We start from the raw sequence: 20,526 nt of genomic DNA, 5'->3' as shown, positions 1-20,526 counted from the left end.
GAACCACTGTGCAGCAGCGCCCATTGGCTGTGCTGGTTCCCCACACTCGCTGGGGCTTGGTCTCACCCTTGGGAGCCCGGAAGGAACACGACAGAATCCCAACAGCCGTGGCCTCCGGGCGGTGAGATTATGAGGGCTGAGGTGATTTTTTTCATTTCCCGAGTTTTTAAAATTTTCTGCTGTGAATTGGTGATTTTTTCATTTCCTGAGTTTTCTAAATTTTTTTAACCAGGTTTCAGATGAAAATAAATAGTATTTTTTGAACACAGAGTGAAGAAGTTAAGATGAGATAGGTAAGAACACAGTATGGGTGAAGTTCCGAAGAAGAGTCACGCTGGCTGGGATGAGGCTGGGGCGGGTGGGGGCTGGTGGAAGGGAGGGGGACCCTGCCCTGAGTGTGAGAGGTGACAGAGATGACCTGAGAGAGAAGAGGAAGGGCACGTGGGGTGTCTTCACATCATCTCCCTTCTGTCCCGGTCACCTGTCGCTCAGGCTCCTCCTTCCGCCCAGAAACTCTTACCTGACTCCCAGGTGTGACTTCCTCTGAGTGTAGCCCAGCCCCCGGCTTTGGACACGTCTCACTAACCCATTGCCTTATCCCATCCCCATCCCCACCGGAACTTCTTGGGGACCAGGATGCGGCGTGAGGGGGTTAACGCTGTCCGATGCTCCTCTCACAGCCTTTCTGCCTCACCTGGGTCTCCAGTGGGAATCAATTAAGAAGTTCGGACCAAGTGAGCCTTTCTCCACTGCAGTGCCAATAGCCTTTGGGACAGACTGTTCTAGGTGGTCGTGGCTGCGCTGTGCCTCGTAGGATGTCTAGCAGCACCCCCTGGCCTCCATACCCTGGATGTTTGAGCTCCACGCACTCTGCACCCCAATTTGGTTTGGGGGGCATTGGTTTTTGGGGTTTTTTTTGCTTTTGAGGGCCTCACCCACAGCATATGGAAGTTCCCAGGCTAGGGGTTGAATCAGAGCGATAGCTGCTGGCCTACGCCACAGCCATGGCAACACCAGATCCGAACCTCATCTGTGACCTATACCACAGCTCATGGCAATACTGGATCTTTAACCCACTGAGGGAAGCCAGGGATCGAACCCGCATCCTCATGGGTACTAGTTGGATTCATTTCCCTGCACCACAGAGGGAACCCCCTGCACCCAGATTTGTGATGATCAAAAATGTCTTTGGCTACTGACACATGTCCAGGTCACCCCCAGCTGAGCCTGTGTCCTTAGAGGCGACTGTCTATTTTAGCCACTCAAAAGAACTGGGCGCCAAATGAGGGCTGGTTGTGATCAGGGCAGACCCCTTGGGGGTCTGGCTAATGGGCTGACTGATGATCGTCCCCCTGGGATGTTGTTAGGATGAGGTCATTCTGAGGTCAGATCTCACCAGTCGGCAGTGGGCACTGGGATGGACGGAGTCCCCTCTCCCATATTCGTACACTGAAGCCCTAACCCCCAGTGTGACTGTATTCGGAGATGGGGCCTTTAGGGAGGTAATTAAGGTTAAATGAGGTCACAAGGGCATGACCCTAATCCCATGGGACTCGTGTCCTTTTAAGGAGAGAAAGAGACAGCAGAGAGCTCTCTCTCTTTTTCTTTCTTTCTCTCTCTCCCCACATCTGCACAAAGAGGGTTGTGAGAACACAGTGAGAAGGACAGTCGGCCACAAGCCAGCAAGAGAGGTCTCACCAGACGCAGAGTCTGCTGGGTTTGCTCGTGGACTCCTAGCCTCTAGAGCGGTGAGAAAGTCAGTGTTCAAGCCATCAGTCTGTAGCATCCCGTGAAGACAGCCAGAGCCGACCCAGCTGGGCAGTCTGGATGACCCCAAGTAGCCTTGCCCCGTGCTGACACATGCCAGCCTATTGGATGGAGGACATCCTGGCAAAGCCAGATGGCAGGGCTCTAGGGTTCCTTGTAAGAGTAATGGTTCACAGTGGATATTTACACCTAACAGGGCAAACGGCTGGCTGAGTGACACTTCAGCCTCCCAACGGGCCAGTCAGCAGCCTTCCTTCTCTCTTTCGGGGCAGCAAAGGAGGGATGCTCAAGAAATGGAATGTTTGGAGTTCCCGTTGCGGCGCAGCAGAAACGAATCTGACTAGTACCCATGAGGATGTGGGTTCGATCCCTGGCCTTGTTCAGTGAGTTGGGGATCCAGCATTGCTGTGAACTGTGGGGTAGGTCACAGACCCAGCTCGGATCCCATGTTGCTGTGGCTGTGGTGTAGGCTGGCAGCTGTAGCTCCAATTCAACCCCTAGCCTGGGAACTTCCATATGACACAGTGTGGCCCTAAAAAGCAAAAAATAAAGAAAGAGATGGAATGTTTGGTTTTATGTATAAGTTCATTTGTATCATTTTTTTAGATTCCACATAAGAATCTGAAAAAGAACAGCTATATATGTATGTCTAACTGAATCACTTTGCTATACACCTGAAACTAAGATAGCTCTGTCAATCCACTATATACAAAACAACACAAAAAATTAAAACATTTTAAAAAAGAAGTAGAATGTTTGGGTGGTTTGATTTTTTAACTGAGCATTTAAATTCTTTGGGGGGAATGTCCAAAGTTTTGTGTTGTAAATCTTTACAAAAATATGTGTTTATTCCTCCACAAGCATCTTTGTCAGGGAGGATTTTGCAGGTCTCAGCATTTCCACCTTGAGCATCACTTCTTATGTACAGACGGCAGGAGGACACAGTACAGAGTGTGGACAGAGCCTGCACTATCCCTCGCATATTATTTTCATGTCAAAAGAAGCTCAGCATCTGTTCTCAGCCTGTCATCCTGGCTCCCCCGCTCTTTCTTTTCACACCTGGGGGAAGGAGGAGACGTGGACATGCTGGTTGAGCACATGATACTCGATGAGGTCGCAGTGTCCCCTTGCCTGTGTCAGAACCATCACACTGGCTTTGGGTCCCCAATGATATACACAGATGCCTCCTGGTTTGCCCATCGAGGGATGTGATTGGTCAGAAAGGGTAGGAAATCTCTAGATATTCACTTCTGAAGATGCCAAGGGCTCATCCTCACATTTTAGAGGAAACACGTTCAGTCTATGGAGAGGTTCTGGGGGGCCAGGACAGTGAGAAGTGACAGCCCTCTTTCCATCCACCTGTCACCGCCCTGTGCAGCCACGGTCCCCTCCAGCCTGGGACCCTCCAACCACCTCCAGACTGTTCCCTCTGCACATTCGTTTGACACAAGATGGCTCCACTCATCTTTCTAAAACCCCGTCTCAGAGAAAGACAAACATCATATGCTACCACTTATATGTGGAATCTAAAAAAAAAAAAAAAATGATATAGGGAACTTATTTACAAAGCAGAAACAGGAGTTCATGTCAAGGCACAGCAGAAACAAATTCGACCAGGAACCATGAGGTTGTGGGTTCAATCCCTGCCCTCGCTCAGTGCGTTAAAGATCGGGCAATGCCGTGAGCTGTGGTGTAGGTTGCAGACGTGGCTCGGATCTAGCATTGCTGTGGCTGTGGTGTAGGCTGGCAGCTGTAGCTCCCATTAGACTCCTAGCCTGGGAACCTCCAAATGCCGCAGGTGTGGCCCTCAAAAGACAAAAAAAAGAATTTTTTTTATTTTTTAAAAATTAATTAATTAATTAATTTTTTTTTTTTTTTAAAGCAGAAACAGACCCTCAGGCTTGGACAACAAACTGATGGTTACCAAACGGAACAGGTGAGGGGAGGGATGGACTGGGGGGTTAGGACTGGCATATGCACAGTATTGTATGTGAAATGACTGGCCAAGGAGAACCTGCTGTATATAGCACAGAGAATTCTAACCAATGTTCTTGCCCATATGGGAAAAGAATCTGAAAAGAACGGATGTGTGTACACCTATAACTGCACCACCTTGTCATACAGAAGAAATTAACACAAACTTATAAATCAACTCTACATCAATAAAATTGAAAAATAAGCCACAACGCTATCTCATCCTATTCCTTCTTAAACTCAGCAAGGAGCCCTGGTTTTTAGATGAAAATTCAAGCTCCCTTATTTAAAAAAAAAAAAAAAAAGTCAAATTCAAGAATCCAGGAGTTCCCGTCGTGGCGCAGTGGTTAACGAATCCGACTAGGAACCATGAGGTTGCGGGTTCGGTCCCTGCCCTTGCTCAGTGGGTTAACAATCCAGCGTTGCCATGAGCTGTGGTGTAGGTTGCAGACATGGCTCGGATCCCGCGTTGCTGTGGCTCTGGCGTAGGCCGGCGGCTACAGCTCTGATTCGACCCCTAGCCTGGGAACCTCCATATGCCGCGGGAGCGGCCCAAGAAATGGCAAAAAGACAAAAAAAAAAAAAAAAATTCAAGAAACCACATATTTGATGATTGCTTTGCATGAAACGCCTAGAAAAGGCAAAACTGTGGCAGCAGAAAGCAGATTAGTGGTCTCCTGAAGTAGGGAGGTGGGGATTCAGAGTCAACACACAGTCTTAAAACTAGTTTACGGCGATGGTTGCACAACTGGGTAAATTTACTTAAGAATCATTAAATTGCGTATTTGAAAAGGGTGAGTTACACCATATGCAAAACTGAAAATGATTCAAGCAGCTCAGTGTAGGCAACAGGTGCTCCATGCTGGCGCTCTTGCCAGCCTGTTTGCCCACCTCCCCTCACTCTTTGTGCCTGCGCTGCTCGCCGAGGATCAGAGACTCGAAGGGGCCACCTTCTCCCTCCTCAAGTCCCCACCTGTACCTTCAAACACCCGCTATGGCCTCCCTCTCTGCAAACATCCTTCTCCAACCCCCCTACCGCCACCTGTGCACCCCCCCAACGCACCCACCAGAAACCTGGCTGATGCCCCTCCCCACTGCTTGCTCTCTGGGATGGGTGCCGTTATCTGCAGCGATGAGGTCAGGACCTGTTCTATGCCTCTGTCATGCCCCTTATCAACGATTTGCTGCATTGTTTCTTTAGTATCTTCCTTGCTAGTATATAAGCCCACATATAATTTGCCACAGCCACACTGCAAGGCTGAGCATGGTTTTCTGGCAGAGTGGGGCTTGGGAGATGTTAACTGCATGAGTCAACACGGGAGTGAGGTGCCGAGGGCCTGGGGCAGCTCTTCTGGGAGCACAATCAGAATCCCGTGCTGCTCCATCCATGGCCATTGTAATCGCCACCCAAGGCTGGGGGTCGGGGGAGAGTCCAGGGCTGATGAAGGGTGGCAGAAGAAATTTAACTCCCTGGCCTTCTTCTTTCACCCTCTAAAAAGATTTTTTGCATCATCTATAGTCTCTCTTAGCTCAGACGTTCTATGCGGCCAGTCGCCCCACTACACCAGGGCTTTGCAATGTCAGGGTGGCCCAGAGTGTGTCACCGGGGTAGATGCTGGGGTCCACCCCAGTCTCTGGGTCCGACTGCGAGAGTGGCTTGAGGATCCACACTTTACCACACTTGCAGGTGATTTTAATTTGGGGGAGGCAGGTTCATGAGAGGCTGGGGGACCGTCTCTGCCTTGTTCCTTTCCATACACCCAAACTAGCTCAACACAGCAGAGAGGTGGGTGCTCAAGAGTTAGTTCTTGACAGGTAAATAAGTGAATGAGTGAATGTGACAGTCACAAAAGAGGGGACAACCCGCCCTGACAAGGCAGAGAGAGCAGGGCTGCTGCCACACTTCTCCCCTCGGGGCCAAACTCCCCTTTTATAAAATATGGGGGCTGGCTTAAGTGACCCCTGTAACTTCCTCCTGCCCTGATGGTCCACAGGACCAGGCAGCCATGCGTTCTGTTTCCAGTGGCCCTGCCTCCTTGAGAGGTGGAAAAGAATGGAGACGAAAATCGACCACAACCCAGAGGTTCGTTGTCGGTTTTAATAGGAGGGGTGGAGTCAGTTTAGAGGAACGTATAAAAAGACCTTTTCCTTTTTGCTGGAACAGGATATGGTTTGTGCATAGCACATACATATTTAAAAAAAATAGAAGCATCACATTTTTACAAGCACATGACTGAACGAATTCTGAGTTTTCCTACCCGCTAGGCCCCCCGCTTGAGGACAGCTCTGCGCTGGGACCCAGCCTGAGGTACTTCTTGATTTACAGGGAAACCATGGGGGCCACAGCTGTCTGGATGTTGGAATTTCACGAGTTCAGTGAGGTATACAAACACGGTTCCGGGTCGGCTCGCTGCAGTCTGGACCAGATTGCAGGATCTGTTCTGGGAAGAGGAAGCTCTGGCTCAGGGGCAGGCATGGGCTACAGGGTTTCTATCCACTCGTTCGGCCTTGACCCCAATATCCCTGCCTTTGGCGATTTCCTAGGAGGCAGCAGAATCCATGGCCGGGTTCTTGCTGGGGGTGAGGGGTGCAAATACTAGACACCCACGTCGCAGGCACAGGAGTGGCAAGTGACAGAGAACACCTCCTGGGTGGTGACGGACCCAGATGGACCTCTGGGGGAAAGCACTGGGCTAGAAAGATACAGGAGTTTTCTGGCTGTGTCCACACGAGAAGAGGCAAAAGGGGCAGGAGGGCAGAGAGGACGCCTGGTGTCTTGGGGGCCAGCGACTGCAGGTGATTTGCACCAGTGACTGTGGCCCAAAGTGGCCCAACCCTGGGAGGAAGGGGACCGACAGCTCATGGCCTTTTGTGTCTCCCTTCTCACTGGGGACTCGCATAGGAAAAGAATGTGAAAAAGCTGAGGTCCAGAACAAGAAAGGGCCGGAGCCAGCCAGGGAAGGAGGGTCCCAGCGGCCCCAGATAGGACCGGGCTGGGAGGGAATTTTAGGCTGGGGCAAATGGCCTGGGGAGAAGGAGCTGTGTCTAAAGGAGAGAGGTTTGTAGCCTGGATCAGAGGCCAGGAGAAAATCCCAGCTTGGAGTTCCTGTTGTGGCTCAGAGGTAATGCACCCGTCTAGTATCCATAACGATGAGGGTTCAATCCTTGTCCTCGCTCCATGGGTTAAGGATCCGGCGTTGCCATGAGCTGTGGTGTAGGTTGCGGATGTGGCTCGGATCTGGAATTGCAGTGTCTATGGCGTAGGCCGGCAGCTACAGCTCTGATTTGACCCCTAGCCCAGGAATTCCGAAATGCCATGGGTGTGGCCCTAAAAAGACAAAAAAAAAAAAAAAAAAAAAAGGAAAGAGAGAGAGAGAACCCTCTTTCTTAAGCCAAAGAACAGCCCTGACCTGGGGCTTGGAGTACGGTGTTGGAGGTGGAGGGTGGACATGGTGGCAGAGGGGAGGTTATGAGGATAAGGACAGGGTATTAATTACAAAATCATGTGCTGCTTCCAGGAAAGTTCAATCCCGTCTGGGCTGTGGGGTGGGATGGGGGTTAGAAGGCGGTGAATGATGAACACTGTCAACGGCAGGAGCAAGCAGGGAGTTCCCGGGCTTCCTCTGAGGTCTCTCTGTGGCCCCAGAGGGTATAGACTCTCCGTGGGCCTGGGGACCTCTCTGTTCTGGGCCAACCTCATCCCAGCTGAGAAGCCACCTTCCAGGGGTGCACATGTGCTGCTCTCCTCTTCATCGTTTGCTCTAGAAGAGGGAATAGGGCAGCCTCTGGGCTTCTGGAGCCCCACCTTTGCTCGAAAAGGTTCGGGTTGGAAGAGAGGCCAGTTAGCTACAAAACTCTATAAACCAGGATCAAAGCTCAGATTGTGGGTGAGGAAGGGAGGACTCAAGTCATTCTCAGTCCATTCTCAGCGAGAAGGTGGGGTTCACTCTTGTTCCCCTGCTTCTGCAAGCTCTTCTGCAGCCCTGTGGGTCCCACGAGGCTGAGAGCTGAGCTCAGGACTCAGATGGTGGTCAGACCGGAGAGGACTCCTTGCAGTTGCACACAGACGCGGCCTTGGGAGAGAGGGGCTTGGGGGGCGCCTTGCTGATCCCGCTCTGCTCCTGCCCGGTAAGGTGACCCACTTCTGCAGATGGGGACTGACTTTTCCTAAGCCTGTCACTCACAGGTCAAAGTGAAAGCCCTTCGGAGAATTCCTTTGAATGCGGAGGATTTTAAAGCACCAGTGAGACATCCCAGATAACCATCGGTTCAGATGGGCCCTCGTGCCTAGAAGAACAGACGCCCAGGTGCTAGAGCGCTGCCAGCCGTGGGTAACCAATGTGCTTGAGTGACTGGGTGCCAAGCCTGCCTGGTCCTGGGCATTTCAGAGCTTCTCATTCTCACTCTCAGCAAGAAAAGATGGGAGTGGACATTTGGGGGAACTTCTGGTCAGGATCTGGGCATTCTGATGAGCCTTGAGGGAGTTGCAGGAAACACCTAGCCGTCCGTGGCCTCGTGACTCTCTTAGAGCCGCCTCATACCAAGGTGGCCCAAGACCTGGGAAGAAGGGAATGGATGGATGCTCTGGAACCTGCAACTTCCTTCTTCTCTCTGGGTCCCTGTCCGTGCATCCACCCAGCCCTCCTACCCGCCCACTATGTCCCATCAGGAACTGACACGTAGCTCAGGTTCTGGGTGCATCTGCTGCTGATGTACCCTGTTTTAAAAGAGATCACTTACTCAGGACAAGACCTCCTCAAAAGCTATGAGCTGTTCCCTGCTTCCAACAGACCCACACCTGAAACATTCTGAACAGTCAAGATGGGCCGATTTTCTCCCCTCCCACTTGACCAAGGCTCCAGCTCCATCCAGTTTCTAGCCAAGGCTTGACCACATCCGCTCTCATCCTGACCTCTGACCGTCTCTTCCACTTTTGCTCGCCTTGATGGGGCCTTTCCCTCATCCCCCAGCATGTGCCTCACCTGATTTTGGCCGGGCAGAGGAGGTGGCCAGCAGGGTGGCTCTCCCGGGGATGGCCAACCTCTGTCTTCAGCTCATCTCAAATCTATATATAGATGGACGCATCTGCAGCTCGAGAGGTATGTCAGAGACGAAGGTATGTGCAGCAGATGAGGGCCTGTCTTGCAGGCGGGGGCCCCTGGGAGTTGCAGAGGGCGTCCGCTCATCCGGTAACTCGTCGGTTCACGTACGCTGAAAATATGTGCCCTCTGATACAGCTCTCTCTGGTTTCAGATTTAGGAACGTTCCAATGGTTCAGGAATCTGAAGGCTCCAGGCAGCAACATTTATAGTCACTTGGGGAACCTCTGCTTTAAGTACTCTCCGAGGACAGGAGGCAGGAAGTCATCGTACGGCTAGGAGCCGCTTGGGCTTGGCTGCTGGATTTCACGGGATTATCACTCTTCTCCTACTGTAGGGGGTCAGAGGGGGCAAACTCTGGAGATCACCGTGCTCATTCTGCTGCATCCAGCCCCCAGCGTGTGTGCAAGAAGAGGACGCCGAGAAGGAAGTGAGGGTATCAGATGAGAACTTGGGTGAGTTTCCTGGACGTGGCTGGAGAGGAATTAGCATCTGCCGTCCAAAGCCTCTCTACTTCCTTCGTGCCCTATTTTGTACCCCCTCACCCTTCGCCAAAGAGGTTGCCATTATTAGGATCCTTGTCATCTGAGGTTAAAATAAGACCCGGTTCAACGTGAGGAAAAGTCATGGGCAGGCAGCCCGGCCCCAGCTTGTTCCTGGAGCCATGCGCAGTCCTGAATCGTCCGGGCAGAGCAGCTCTCCATGGAACCCCCAGCGCCTCCCTCCACTGCCCTGGAAGCTGCTCGACTCCTCGCCTCCAGGAGGCGGTCCCTCCTCCCCCAGCTTCCCTGACCATGCATTCCAGGGTCCCCAGAGCCCTCACAGGCAGGATGCCTGGAGTGCCCCTCACTTTCTGCCTTGCAGCTAAACCTTACTCCCTGTCACCTGCCCGCTTTGCACTTAGAGGACAGCTGCTCCCCACCACCCCCCCTCCCCCATGCAACCCACACAGTCAGTGGCCACCGAATGGAAAGGGGATTGGAAAGAGGCAGAATGGGGGTACGTGTCAATCCTGCTGGTTTGACAGGTGACATTCTTGCAGGCAGATTCCTGCAGCAATGACGCCGGGAGGAAGAAACCTGATGTTCCAAATGCCTTGGCGCTGAGGATTCACCCTGAGACTATGGCTATACATCGACGCACACACGCTTCCTCCCCCTGCCTGTCCTGGGCCCAAGGTCCCCTTGCACGAGTGTCACCTGTACCTTCTTTCCTCAGGTGAGGCCAGAGCGTGGACCCACTGTTCTAGGATGCCGGCTGCCACCCCCCACTTGATTGGCTCACATGCCATGGGGTCTGGTGGCCGAAGAAACTGGCTCAGCCCTCCCCACGCAAAAGAGGAGCCCGACTCAGGAGTCATGGGGGGAGGGGAAACTGTTCAACTTGTGCAAAATTCCAACAGAAAAGACGTTGCTTGCCACCTGTGAGCCTTCCTCCAGGGTCCTTATATCCTGGGGAGGAAGTGGGTGACGGTCATGATGGGGGACACTTTGCTGCCCCGCTTCACCCGTCCATATTTGCTCAAAGCGATGTAGGTCCCTCGGTACAGGTCTGACTCGTAGGCGTTGTAGTTGTTGGGCAGGAGGGTCTCTCTGAACTTGCATTCCTCTTGGAAACTGGGCTGCAAAGAAACGGACAAAGGGCAGAGTCTCAGGGATAAATGAGGCACAGCAGGCCCCCCAGCCACACGCCCCTCCCCTTCCTGTGCAGGACGACTGATGGGAGCTCTAGACCATCCTGGCTGAGCAGAAGTGTGGAGGCTGAGAACAGAGAGGCTTCGGGATGCTCATGGCCCCCTTACCTCCCCTCCTTTGTGATGAGGAAACCCCGGCCCAGGGATGCAGGGGACCATCTGTGTCACAGGGTAGGAGGGGGGGTCTCCTGACTGTGGGTCCTGAGCACTTGCCACTAAGCACCAGGGTGAAAATTTATTCCATCCAGAGACAGGATCAGGGAGGATAAAGAAGCTGTTCCTCAAGTCCCTGGCGGGGGGAGTCTTAGTGGAGCAGGACTGAGAGCCCAGGGTGTGACCTGGGACAGCCTCTCTGCAAACCTCGTGGTGGGGGAGCAGCGGGTGGGGGGGCAGTTAGTGGAGGACGAGACCCACAGCTTCCGAAGTTCTTCCCAGCAGGTCTGTTTACCACGGTAACCCTCTCTCCACTTGGGCTCCCTCGCTCTGCCTCTCCCAGGCTATCCCGGTTTATCCCGGTTTACGCCCAAGAGTGGGTCCCTAAAGAGGCCCATTCTCAGTTCTGACTTCAAGCCCAGATGGTACCTGGTGCCCCCCAGGCACCCACAGTTTTAGAGGGAAGGGCAGGAGCAGAGATGAGGAGAAGCAGCGACGTTTATGGGGAAAAGAGCCTGGTTTCATCCCAGCCGCGCGGAGCCATGGAGACCCGGGCCTGTGCTGAGCCGCCCCCTCCAGGGCGTGCTCGGAACAGAACCACCTGTTCTGACAACGAAGGCCAGGCTTCCTGTCCCACATCAACAAGTTCCTCCCCATAAATCACCCAAGTCCTCCTTTCTTCTAAAAAGAGACGCTGTCCTACGCAAAGCCCACCCAGGTCATTGCCCCAAGGGTGGCTGGGGGGATTTCTGGGCTCCGGAGTGGGCATGGTCTATGGGAACCCAGAGGCCTGGGATCTAGTCTTTAAAGAAATGAAGAATAAAAGAGGGAGACACAGGAATTCCCGTCATGGCTCAGTGGTTAACGAATCTGACTAGGAACCATGAGGTTGCGGGTTTGATCCCTGGCCTTGCTCAGTGGGTTAAGGATCCGGCGTTACCGGGAGCTGTGGTGTAGGGTCGAAGACGTGGTTCGGATCCCGAGTTGCTGTGGCTGTGGTGTAGGCCGGCAGCTACAGCTCCGATTAGACCCCTAGCCTGGGAACCTCCTTAGGCTGCGGGAGCGGCCCTAGAAATGGCAAAAAGACAGAAAAAAAAAAAAAAAAAAAGAGAGAGAGAGAGAGAAGGAGACACAGCTGAGCCTAACACCCACCTCCTTCCTGCCGACTGAGGCCATGGGCTATAAAAACCCTCCAATGGCTGAGCGACTCTGCCAGGGGTGTCAGCTGACCTTCTCAAAAGAAGCTACTATGAGCACATGGCCTTGCAGCCGTGGGGTGAACGGGAGCCTCCTTCTCTTATGAATGGAGGGCGAGGGGCTGGCTGCTCGGCTCTGACTCCCAGGGCCCTTCTTGTGGACCAGGCCGGCAGCACTGAAAACACTCTACCATCCCAGTGGGCTCCCGGCTCGAGACAAGGACGGTGTCCTGCTGGGCAGGTGACGCCAAGTGAATGCTGCTCTAACAGGGACGGGACTGACACACATGGTGTCCCCACGCGGGTGGCTTTGGATGCAGTGAGAGCCAGGGGGCCTGTCCCTTCACCGCTGCTGAATGAATGCACCCGTTTCCCCCTCATGCCCTGGGTTATGGTTTACTTCAACTTGCTTGAGATAACTGTGAAAGCTTCCCCTGGCCATCTTGACTGGCCTCTGATCGCTGCACTGGGGGTTCTGTCCCCACAAGCTGTCGTCTCCTTTGTTATGGGTGCTCAAAAACATCTGCAGAGTGACCAAGTGAGTGTCTCTCAGGAGGGCAGTGCTTAGCTCTGTAATAGGGGGTCCACACGACGGGACACCCTAAGCCATGGAAACATAAGAACCTCCTTGGGCCCTGACTCGGAAGGTTCTCCAAGGCATATTGTCAAGTGAAGTCGCAAGATTTGGGAGTTCCCCTTGTGGCTCAGCTGCTTACAAATCTGACTAGTACCCATGAGGATGCAGGTTCAATCCCTGGCCTCACTCAGTGGGTTAAAGATCCAGCATTGCCGTTGCTGTGGCGCAGGCCTGCAGCTGAAGCTCTGATTCAACCCCTAGCCTGGGAACTTCCATATGCCATGAGTGCCACCCTAAAAAGACCAAAAAAAAAAAAAGAAGAAGAAGAAGATACGCAAGGGGCTGGCAATAGTAGCTGCTCTGGGGAAGGCCTGGTGGCTTCAAGTCAACCGTGAGAATGCGACAATTTCCATGGCATATTCTTCTGCACCTTTCCTCCCTTAAACCATGTCCATGGATCACCTACTCGTGTTAGTAGATTATTACAAATAGGAAGGGAATTCAGGACAGAAGATGGGCTAGGAAATGGAGTGAGAGAACACTGGTATCAGAAAAGGGTCCTCCCCCTGCCCCCCATCCTGTCCCAGCCCCCTCCGCCTCCTCTGCTCTAACTCATGTCCCTGGAGAGCACCCAGTCTGCCAATTTCCAGGAGAATGCACTTCTGATCTGGACCCAGCACTTTCACCACTGCAGCCTGGGTTCAATCCCTGGTCTGGGAACTGAGGTGCTACATCAAGCCCGCTGCATGCCCTAGCTAAGGGAAAAATAATAATTAAAAAAAAAAAATGAATCCAGCCTAAAACACATTTGTTTAAATGTGCATGACAGTAGTTGTATGTACACTGTGCTTTGTTCTCTGCTCATCAGATTTTGATGATTCAAACCCCCTCCCATCTTTGAAAAAATTTCTAGGAGTTCCCATCGTGGCTCAGTGGAAACGAATCTGACTAGCATCCATGAGGACGAAGGTTCGATCCCTGGTCTCGCTCAGTGGGTTAAGGATCTGGCCTTGCCATGAGCTCGGATCTGATGTTGCTGTGGCTGTGGCGTAGGTCAGCAGCTATAGCTCTGACTCGACCCCTAGCCTGGAACCTCCATATGCCTCAGGTGCAGTCCTTAAAAAGACAAAAAAAAAAAAAAAAAAAAAAAAAGATTCCCACACTACTACGTAAAAATAGAATAAGGAACTACAATACGACACAAAAGATTATACTTGATATTTTGCAATAACCTATAAAAGAAAAGAATGTGAAAAAGCATAGACAAACGTATGACTGAATCAGTGTGCCGTGCACCTGAAACTAACACGATATTATAAATCAGCTATACTTCAATCAATCAATGCTTCAAAAAAATGAAGTTTCCGACTTTGGTGTCTTTCCTCGAGCCTACCTCCTGTTCCTAGCCTTTCCCAGAATTCTGTACTAAAGTGAGAAAAGAGAGATGGATGACGTTTGCTTCAGAAGCCTCTCTGTCCCTCTCTTGCCTGTCCCTCTCCACCCCATCCTTGGTGTTCAGGTGGCCACGAGGCTGGTGGCAGGAGGCCAAGGCCCCGTCCCTGAACTCAGCCTGCTGCTGCGGGCTGATAGGATTTCCCTGCTGCCCACAAGGATGCTCAAGCTGGTATCAGGACCCCGCCCCTCGTTGCATCTCCACTGTTTGTGGCCTCCAGCTCGGAGCCTCATGGCTCAGGAATGTTGGCTCCTCAGCTCTGGTGAGAAAAGCACTCCCGCCAAGTGAACGCCGTGTTAATAAAAGCAGCTACCGTATATGATTACTTGAACAAATGAAAATCATTCCACCAGATCACATTTCCTGGGCCTGCCGGGCCCCAAGCCCCAGCGTGACAATGTCTTAAATTCCGTGTAGGTCTAATCAGACTTATGAGGACCCAAGCTCGAAAGTGTTTAGCTCTCACTGTGGAGAAGGGCAGTTTGCAGGGGGTGGGGGTGGGGGGTCCACACTCTCTGTGTGAGTTGCCTCTGGCAGAAACACCCCTTAGGGTCTAGGGGGGACCAGCCATCCATCCCAGCCTCTTTATTCAGCTGGTCCCCTGGATCAATGGAGGTGACTTCTTGTCTTTAAAGTTCTTTCTCCTAGGGCTGCTCTGGGGTGGTGTGTGCATGGGAGTTGGGGAAGAGGACTGGGGCGGGGGGAGTAGTGAGAAAAAATCAGAAAGCTCCTTTCCTCCTGCAGCCCCTGCCTGCTGTGTGGCTGCTGTGTTTTTTGTCCTCCTGGCTCTGAAGAGTCCGTATGTCCTAACCCCTGTTCCTAAGCCACTATGGCATTGGCAGGTGAGAAACGTTTGAAGATGTCTCCACCAGGCCCATCATGTCCTTAGTAGCGGGCACGTGGCACACAAAGCCGTTTGTGAGGTCATCTAGGCCCTCGCTGCAGCCAGAGCCTCTCCCTGCATTGGGGTCCCATCCCCTAGCCCTGCCTCATAGTGTAACACCAAGGGTCCCTTGGCCCATACCCTCAGAGGCCCGATCTCTGCTGGGGCAGAGGGGGAGCTAACCCAGTAAGGGAAAGACTGGGTCCTCACCTCCCTGAACCTCACGCCCCAGGTAAGAATCCTAGGCTGCTACGGATAAAACAAATGCTATGCTTTGCACGCTGCCATAGTGCTACGGATTAGCAGGATGGAGATGCTATTATAATTAGAAAACCAAAATCACTGCATCACTGAATTCCTGGTTGCTTTTTGTCACTATGTATTTTTCTCAGTCAAAGGATTCTAACGGAGCCACTATCAGATAGAGATCTTCAAACGTCTTCTTTTAAATGTTAAAAAGATGAAAAAGCTTGGAACTCACTGACCCCTGCCACAGTCCACATCGGAGAGGGCACAGGTCTGGCCTGGAGGAAATCAGAGATTTCGCCTGAAGTGAGACAATACGGTAGCTGAAGGGTGGCTGGGCTGAGCCTGGAACCCGGGTCCCAGTCTGCACACCAGATGAGCTTCTGCTGCAGGCCTGCCTACGCATAGGGCCTTACCTGCCAAGCCCTGACTCACCTGAGACCTTGGAAACCCAGGGTCCCTTCTGCAAAGTGAGGATAAAGATCAGATGGGGCTCAACAAGGCATCTGACAAAGAGTGGGTGCTCAATACGGGGCGGGGAGCTACTTATGCTGCCTAAACAGGGCAAGGCGCCCCACGACAGGCTCTCCCTGCCTCTTTCCTAGAGATGGGTCTTGTGGGAGGCTACCCTTCCTAGGTGGATTTCCTAGGCTGGTTCTTATTCTCCCACCTTGCCCCCTGTCTCCGTCCCCCTGCCCCCCCAACCCCCAGCCCTGTTCCCCTCCCCCCCAAGGAGAACCACACTTGGTGGCAGCCAAGGGAGGAGAGGCAGCTCTGGGGGCTTAAAGGGAAATAGTGTGAATGAAATCATTACCCAGCAAGAGTCTTCCTGGCTCCAGGGATCAGTTGGCAATTGTTTTTTTAGACTGTGATAACAGCCCCCGCCCCCACCCCCCGGCAGCGGAGGAGGGGGGAGCATTACAGGCTGGGTGGGGGGAGAAGAAGGGGGGGTGGTTCAGGAGCATCTGGTTCCCAGGCTTGGGGCACCACAGGCCTGCATGGCCCTGGGCTCCAGGGAGGACCATCTTCCCCCACAAGAAGATGCCTTTGGGCTGGATGCTGCTGGGGGGGGGATGGGGATGGGGTGGGGGGAAGGTGGAGAGTGGGCTGGGCTTTCCCCAGGGAAGTCTCCCTTTTTCTAACTCTGCTCCTTTATGGACCCCTGTGGACTCCCTCTAAAGCCATCTGCTCAAGAGGGAGGGGTCCAGCTGTCTCTGACATCAGGGGTCAGCCCGCTTCCTGGCGCCCCTCGAATATTCTCCCTACCTGCAGCGCCCTCTCTGTGAAATCCCTTATTCTCAGCCTCCCTGGCTTCTTTCCTGGGCAGGGGGCAGGGGGGGCGGGGGGGGGGAACCTCGGTTTTTAACTGGGAAGTAGATACATTTGCCTTCTATTTCCTTGCCTCTCAGTTGAAATTCTTTGAGGACAGGGAGAAAGAAATACCAAACAGCTTGTCAATAAAGGCAGCAGAGATAAGGGCTGGTATAATATGTGCTTCCTTCCTAAAGACTCACCTTGTACAGAGTCTCATAGCCAAGAGCCCCGATTCCTAGCTTTGCAACCAGTGGGATCTAGGCCTTAAGCAGACTGCTGAGAAGGGGCTTTTGGGGATGGGACAGCCCCCTGCCCAGAGCAAGCATTGGCCCCACTGAAGCCTCCGTGGTCCCAGCTGTCTCCTGTCCTCTCCATCACCTTTGCAGAAAGAGGTGAAAATGAGAATCCCCATCTCATGCCCTTTCACCTCCCGGCAGCCCTCAGGGCTAGTGGAACCTTTGGGCCACCAGCACGGTGGTCCCTACGTCTGCTTGCCCCTCAGAAATACCTGGGCAGCTTAAAAAATAAAGACAAACTGATGTGCAGGCCCTCTTGCCAGTCCTCCTGAAATAAGCATCTCTGAGGCAGGTCCCTGGATGTTTAGTTTAACAAGTTACTGAGGTGATGTGGACACAAGTGGTCGTCCCATAAGACTCATCTCTAGGAAAAAGGGGTGCAGAGCCTGTGGCGGGGCTCCTAAGCCTGTTTAGACAATATAAATAGCTCCCTAGTACTGGGTGCCGGCTGTTTGTCTGTCGAACGCCCTGTGGAGGCTTTCTGAGCATTAGCCCCCAGCACCCTGGGAGGTGCCTTTGATCTTCGTCCTCACTTTGCAGAAGGGACCCTGGGTCTCCAAAGTCTCAGGTGCCTCAGGGCTTGGCAGGTAAAGCCTGTAGGCCTGCAGCAGAAGCTCATCTGGTACTCAGACTGGGACCAGATGAGCTTCTGTCTGCCTGCCCTCCAGCTACTCCTCTTCAGAGGCCCGCTAATTTTAATGCACGCCTTGTCTCCATGTCAACCAACCCAGATGGAGAGATGTTGGCGCTGAAGGTCACAGGCTAAGGCCACCTGGGCACCCCACTCGGGTGTTTCACAGCCCTTGTCTGTTGGGAGAGCCTCCCTAGGACCCGGCTCTGATCCCAGACCTTCCTGTTCACTTCCTGATGCTGCCTGTCTCCCCGCAGAGGTAGAACGGCCCTCCACAGCCACCCCGTAAATAACTCTGCTATTCCTTGATGATGGCTCAGAGGTCTTCCTTTTTTAGCCTTCTTATTTCTGTCAGAAGAACTCCCAGTGTCTTCCCCTTTGTAGGGATGTTCTCCCAGCCCATATTTTACACCAAATCCTGGGCTGAGGGACCTGGGAATGAGACGGTCAGACACAGCAGAGATTTTGGTAAATGTGGAAGTTGGCAAGGTTAACCAAAGTCTCAGCACTGGCCCTCCCAGCGGTGTGTGTGATGGGGAGAAGGCAGCAGGTATGGGTGGGGGCGGGGGCTGGTACCAGCCAAGGGGGTGTAACAGGAAGGATGCTTCTGCAGCTCACAGGGGTCAGAGATCAAAGGACTTAAAACCTTGAAGTAAAACGTCCATGCCTGGGTGGAGGTGAGGCACAAAGCTTCATCTCTCCTCCTGCTGTGCTCCCCGGCCGGGGCCTCGGGAGATGGGCCAGGGGGACAGCATCTCCAGGCTGAGGGACAGCCTGCTTCCTCGGGCCTCTGCAGCTCAGGAATTGAACCTGACCACAAGATGGATGACAGCTTTATGCCAGAACTCAGGGGTTTCCCTTGGACCCGAGAGCCCTCTGGGCTACAATTCCTACAGGGCAGGTGGGATCAGGAAAAGCACCCTCCCGCGCAAAGGCCATTCACTGTGCAGCTAACAAGGTGTCAGGCCCTCAAACACAGCCCCCCATTCTAGATAAACGTTCACATCTCTGCTCAAGATTTTGCATTATTTTCTTCAGTTGCATGAGCTGCAGGCCTCAGGCCCAAGGAACTCACCGTCGTGTATAATCTTCCTTTACTGTTCATGGCAATGAAGAGGGCGCTTTTCACCCCAAAGAGACTCACCACGCCTCGCTCCACCGTGGAAATCTCCAGCAGGCCTGACAAAGAGATGGGGACCACGTTACCCAGGCTTATGCAAATCCAGGTGGGATGGCAACCTAAAGATCACCCTCCAAGGGCATCTGGGCCCATCCCCCTGCTTCTAGAAAGTCAGACCCTCCATCTTCTCCATCCCCAATCTCGCTTTAAGAGATCAGCTGCCAGACTTGGCCAGTCCTACCAAACTGCTAAAAACCCACTTCTGCAAGGCAAAGTTCTGACAGCAGCGTTAGAGATCACAGTGGCTGCTTAAGCATCTTCCTAAGGTTAGCTCTGAATCTGGCGTTTCACTGACTTCATCACACAGGGTCCTCAGAGCAGATTAAAACAAAGTGAATTCCGATTAGCTCTGTTAAAAATGTCTACTCCTCGTGTTTCAACAAGTCTCAGCCCATCCAATCTTGCAAACACTGCAGCCACAGCAAGGCCGAGGGCTTGCCTGGACCCTGCCGCCCCCTCCCCTCCCCTTAGGGAGAGACCATCTGGGCAGCAACCCATCAACCTGGAGGACAGAAGGGACCAAGGTGAAACAAAAAGAAGGATGTGCTTCAGCTGAAAATTTTGCAAATGCCTTGCCTTTCAAAGAGGGAAACTAAATAAAAAGCAGCTCGTGTCTAATTTGGTCCAAGCATCCTCACTGGGTTCTCCCCACCCTTGCTTCACGGCTCCCCGGGCTGGGGGTTCCCGGTGGTCTCACAAGGCCACAGCTGGACCCGCAAAGCTGAAGGAATTAGTGCCTCAGGGTCTCTGCGGGGTGATGGCAGAGGATGCCAGGATGCTCGGACCTCAGCACATGGAGACTGCACCGAGGCAGGGTCAAAGGGAGCCTGGAGGACATGGCCAAGCTTGCAGGCATCCGAGTGGAGAACAATTCCTCCCCGTTCACAGCAGGCCCCCAGGCCCCTCCACCCGTTAGCCCTGCCTGAGCCCCAGCCCCCTGGCTTCCCATCTGGCTGCAGCCAGCACTCACTGTAGGGGTTCTCCTCGTGGGTCCCGCTGATCCGACCGTCTGGTGGCACCTGGAGGTGGAAGCCAATGCCCACGTTGCAATAGAGTCTCCGCTGCCGCTTGAGCCCCACCAAGTAGCCACTTTCCCAGTTCACGCCGGCGATCTCTCCAGCCAGCCCAGCGCGGGACCTGGACAGCAAGGCGCCCCAGCCCCTCGAGGCCAGCAGCGTGCCGTTGGCGCGGGTGCCCGCTGGGGAGGGCGCCACCATGCCCACTAGGACGCTGAGGAAGACGAGAGCCTGCGGCGTGCCCTGCAGACGTCCTGCTCCCCGGGACATAGTGATGAAGAGCCTCTGTCCCAGGGCCATCCACCTTGCCTCTCAGGCACGTGGTCAGAATTAATGGCCCTAAAAATACCGCCCTTCTTGTTTTTCTCCCCTCGGCATGGCGGCAGGGGCTTATTTTTGGAAGGCAGTTGAAGGCTGCTGACATGAAACCAAAGCCTGCTTTGGGCACTCGGGTCTGGAGCAGAGGGACCCAGGCTGAGCCGCGGCCGGTAGGGACCATGGCTTGGGGACGCTGTCTAGCTCGCCCGCTTGCTCCGACCCGAGTTGATTATATTTGATTTGACCTATCCTTATAGTTCAGCAGCCCAGCCCGGCCCTCCACCCATCATCACCCTGACGTCAACCAGCCCAGCTCACTTATCCAGGGCTGTAACATTAACCTGCTCCTGGGCCTGGCTGCCTCCCCAGACCCCCATCACCCTCCCCACACCCCAGGGATTCTGGGAGCCACTGCCATTCCAACTATGAGGCAGGAATGAAGTGAGCAGGGCGCATCTCTGGGGGTGGGGGTGGGGGGGAGTTGGCTGGGGGCCCGGGGGAAGAGGGAGGCGAGAGGCCACCCAAGACCCAAATTGGGCACAAGTTCTTGGCCTGGCAGCGCCGGCTTCCTTATTTAGAGGGTAAAGGGTAAAGACAGGGATGGGGACGGTGATGACTGGCGCCCAGAGTCACCCCATTCATGGAAAGAGCTCTCGGTTGAGGGCAGCAGAGGCTGGGGGAACACTGAAGGGCTGTGGCAAGAAAAGACACCGATGAGGGGTGGGTATCC

General features: G+C 53.5%; 1 protein-coding gene across 1 annotated transcript; it reads right to left on the bottom strand.

The window, feature by feature from the left end:
- FGF6 (fibroblast growth factor 6) lies at nucleotides 5,826–20,054 on the bottom strand. Its single transcript, XM_001928806.4, has 3 exons — nucleotides 19,433–20,054; nucleotides 18,358–18,461; nucleotides 5,826–10,461 (listed from the first exon to the last, which is right to left on the bottom strand). Exons 1-3 carry the CDS (start codon nucleotides 19,776–19,778, stop codon nucleotides 10,285–10,287), a joined length of 627 nt encoding a protein of 208 aa, XP_001928841.1. The 5' UTR covers nucleotides 19,779–20,054; the 3' UTR covers nucleotides 5,826–10,284.

Source organism: Sus scrofa, chromosome 5, assembly GCF_000003025.6.
Source record: "Sus scrofa isolate TJ Tabasco breed Duroc chromosome 5, Sscrofa11.1, whole genome shotgun sequence".
In the NCBI taxonomy this organism is placed as follows: Eukaryota; Metazoa; Chordata; class Mammalia; order Artiodactyla; family Suidae; genus Sus; species Sus scrofa.
This window is presented reverse-complemented; position numbering and strand designations above follow the sequence as displayed.

What these genes read in the sequence shown, in the direction of transcription:
- FGF6 (XM_001928806.4), bottom strand. Translation starts at nt 19,778, where the DNA reads ATGGCCCTGGGACAGAGGCTCTTCATCACTATGTCCCGGGGAGCAGGA. An exon ending in CCACGAGGAGAACCCCTACA is followed by an intron (nt 18,462 to 19,432) that starts GTGAGTGCTGGC and finishes TCTCTTTGTCAG; the next exon opens with GCCTGCTGGAGATTTCCACG. An exon ending in AAGGAAGATTATACACGACG is followed by an intron (nt 10,462 to 18,357) that starts GTGAGTTCCTTG and finishes GTTTCTTTGCAG; the next exon opens with CCCAGTTTCCAAGAGGAATG.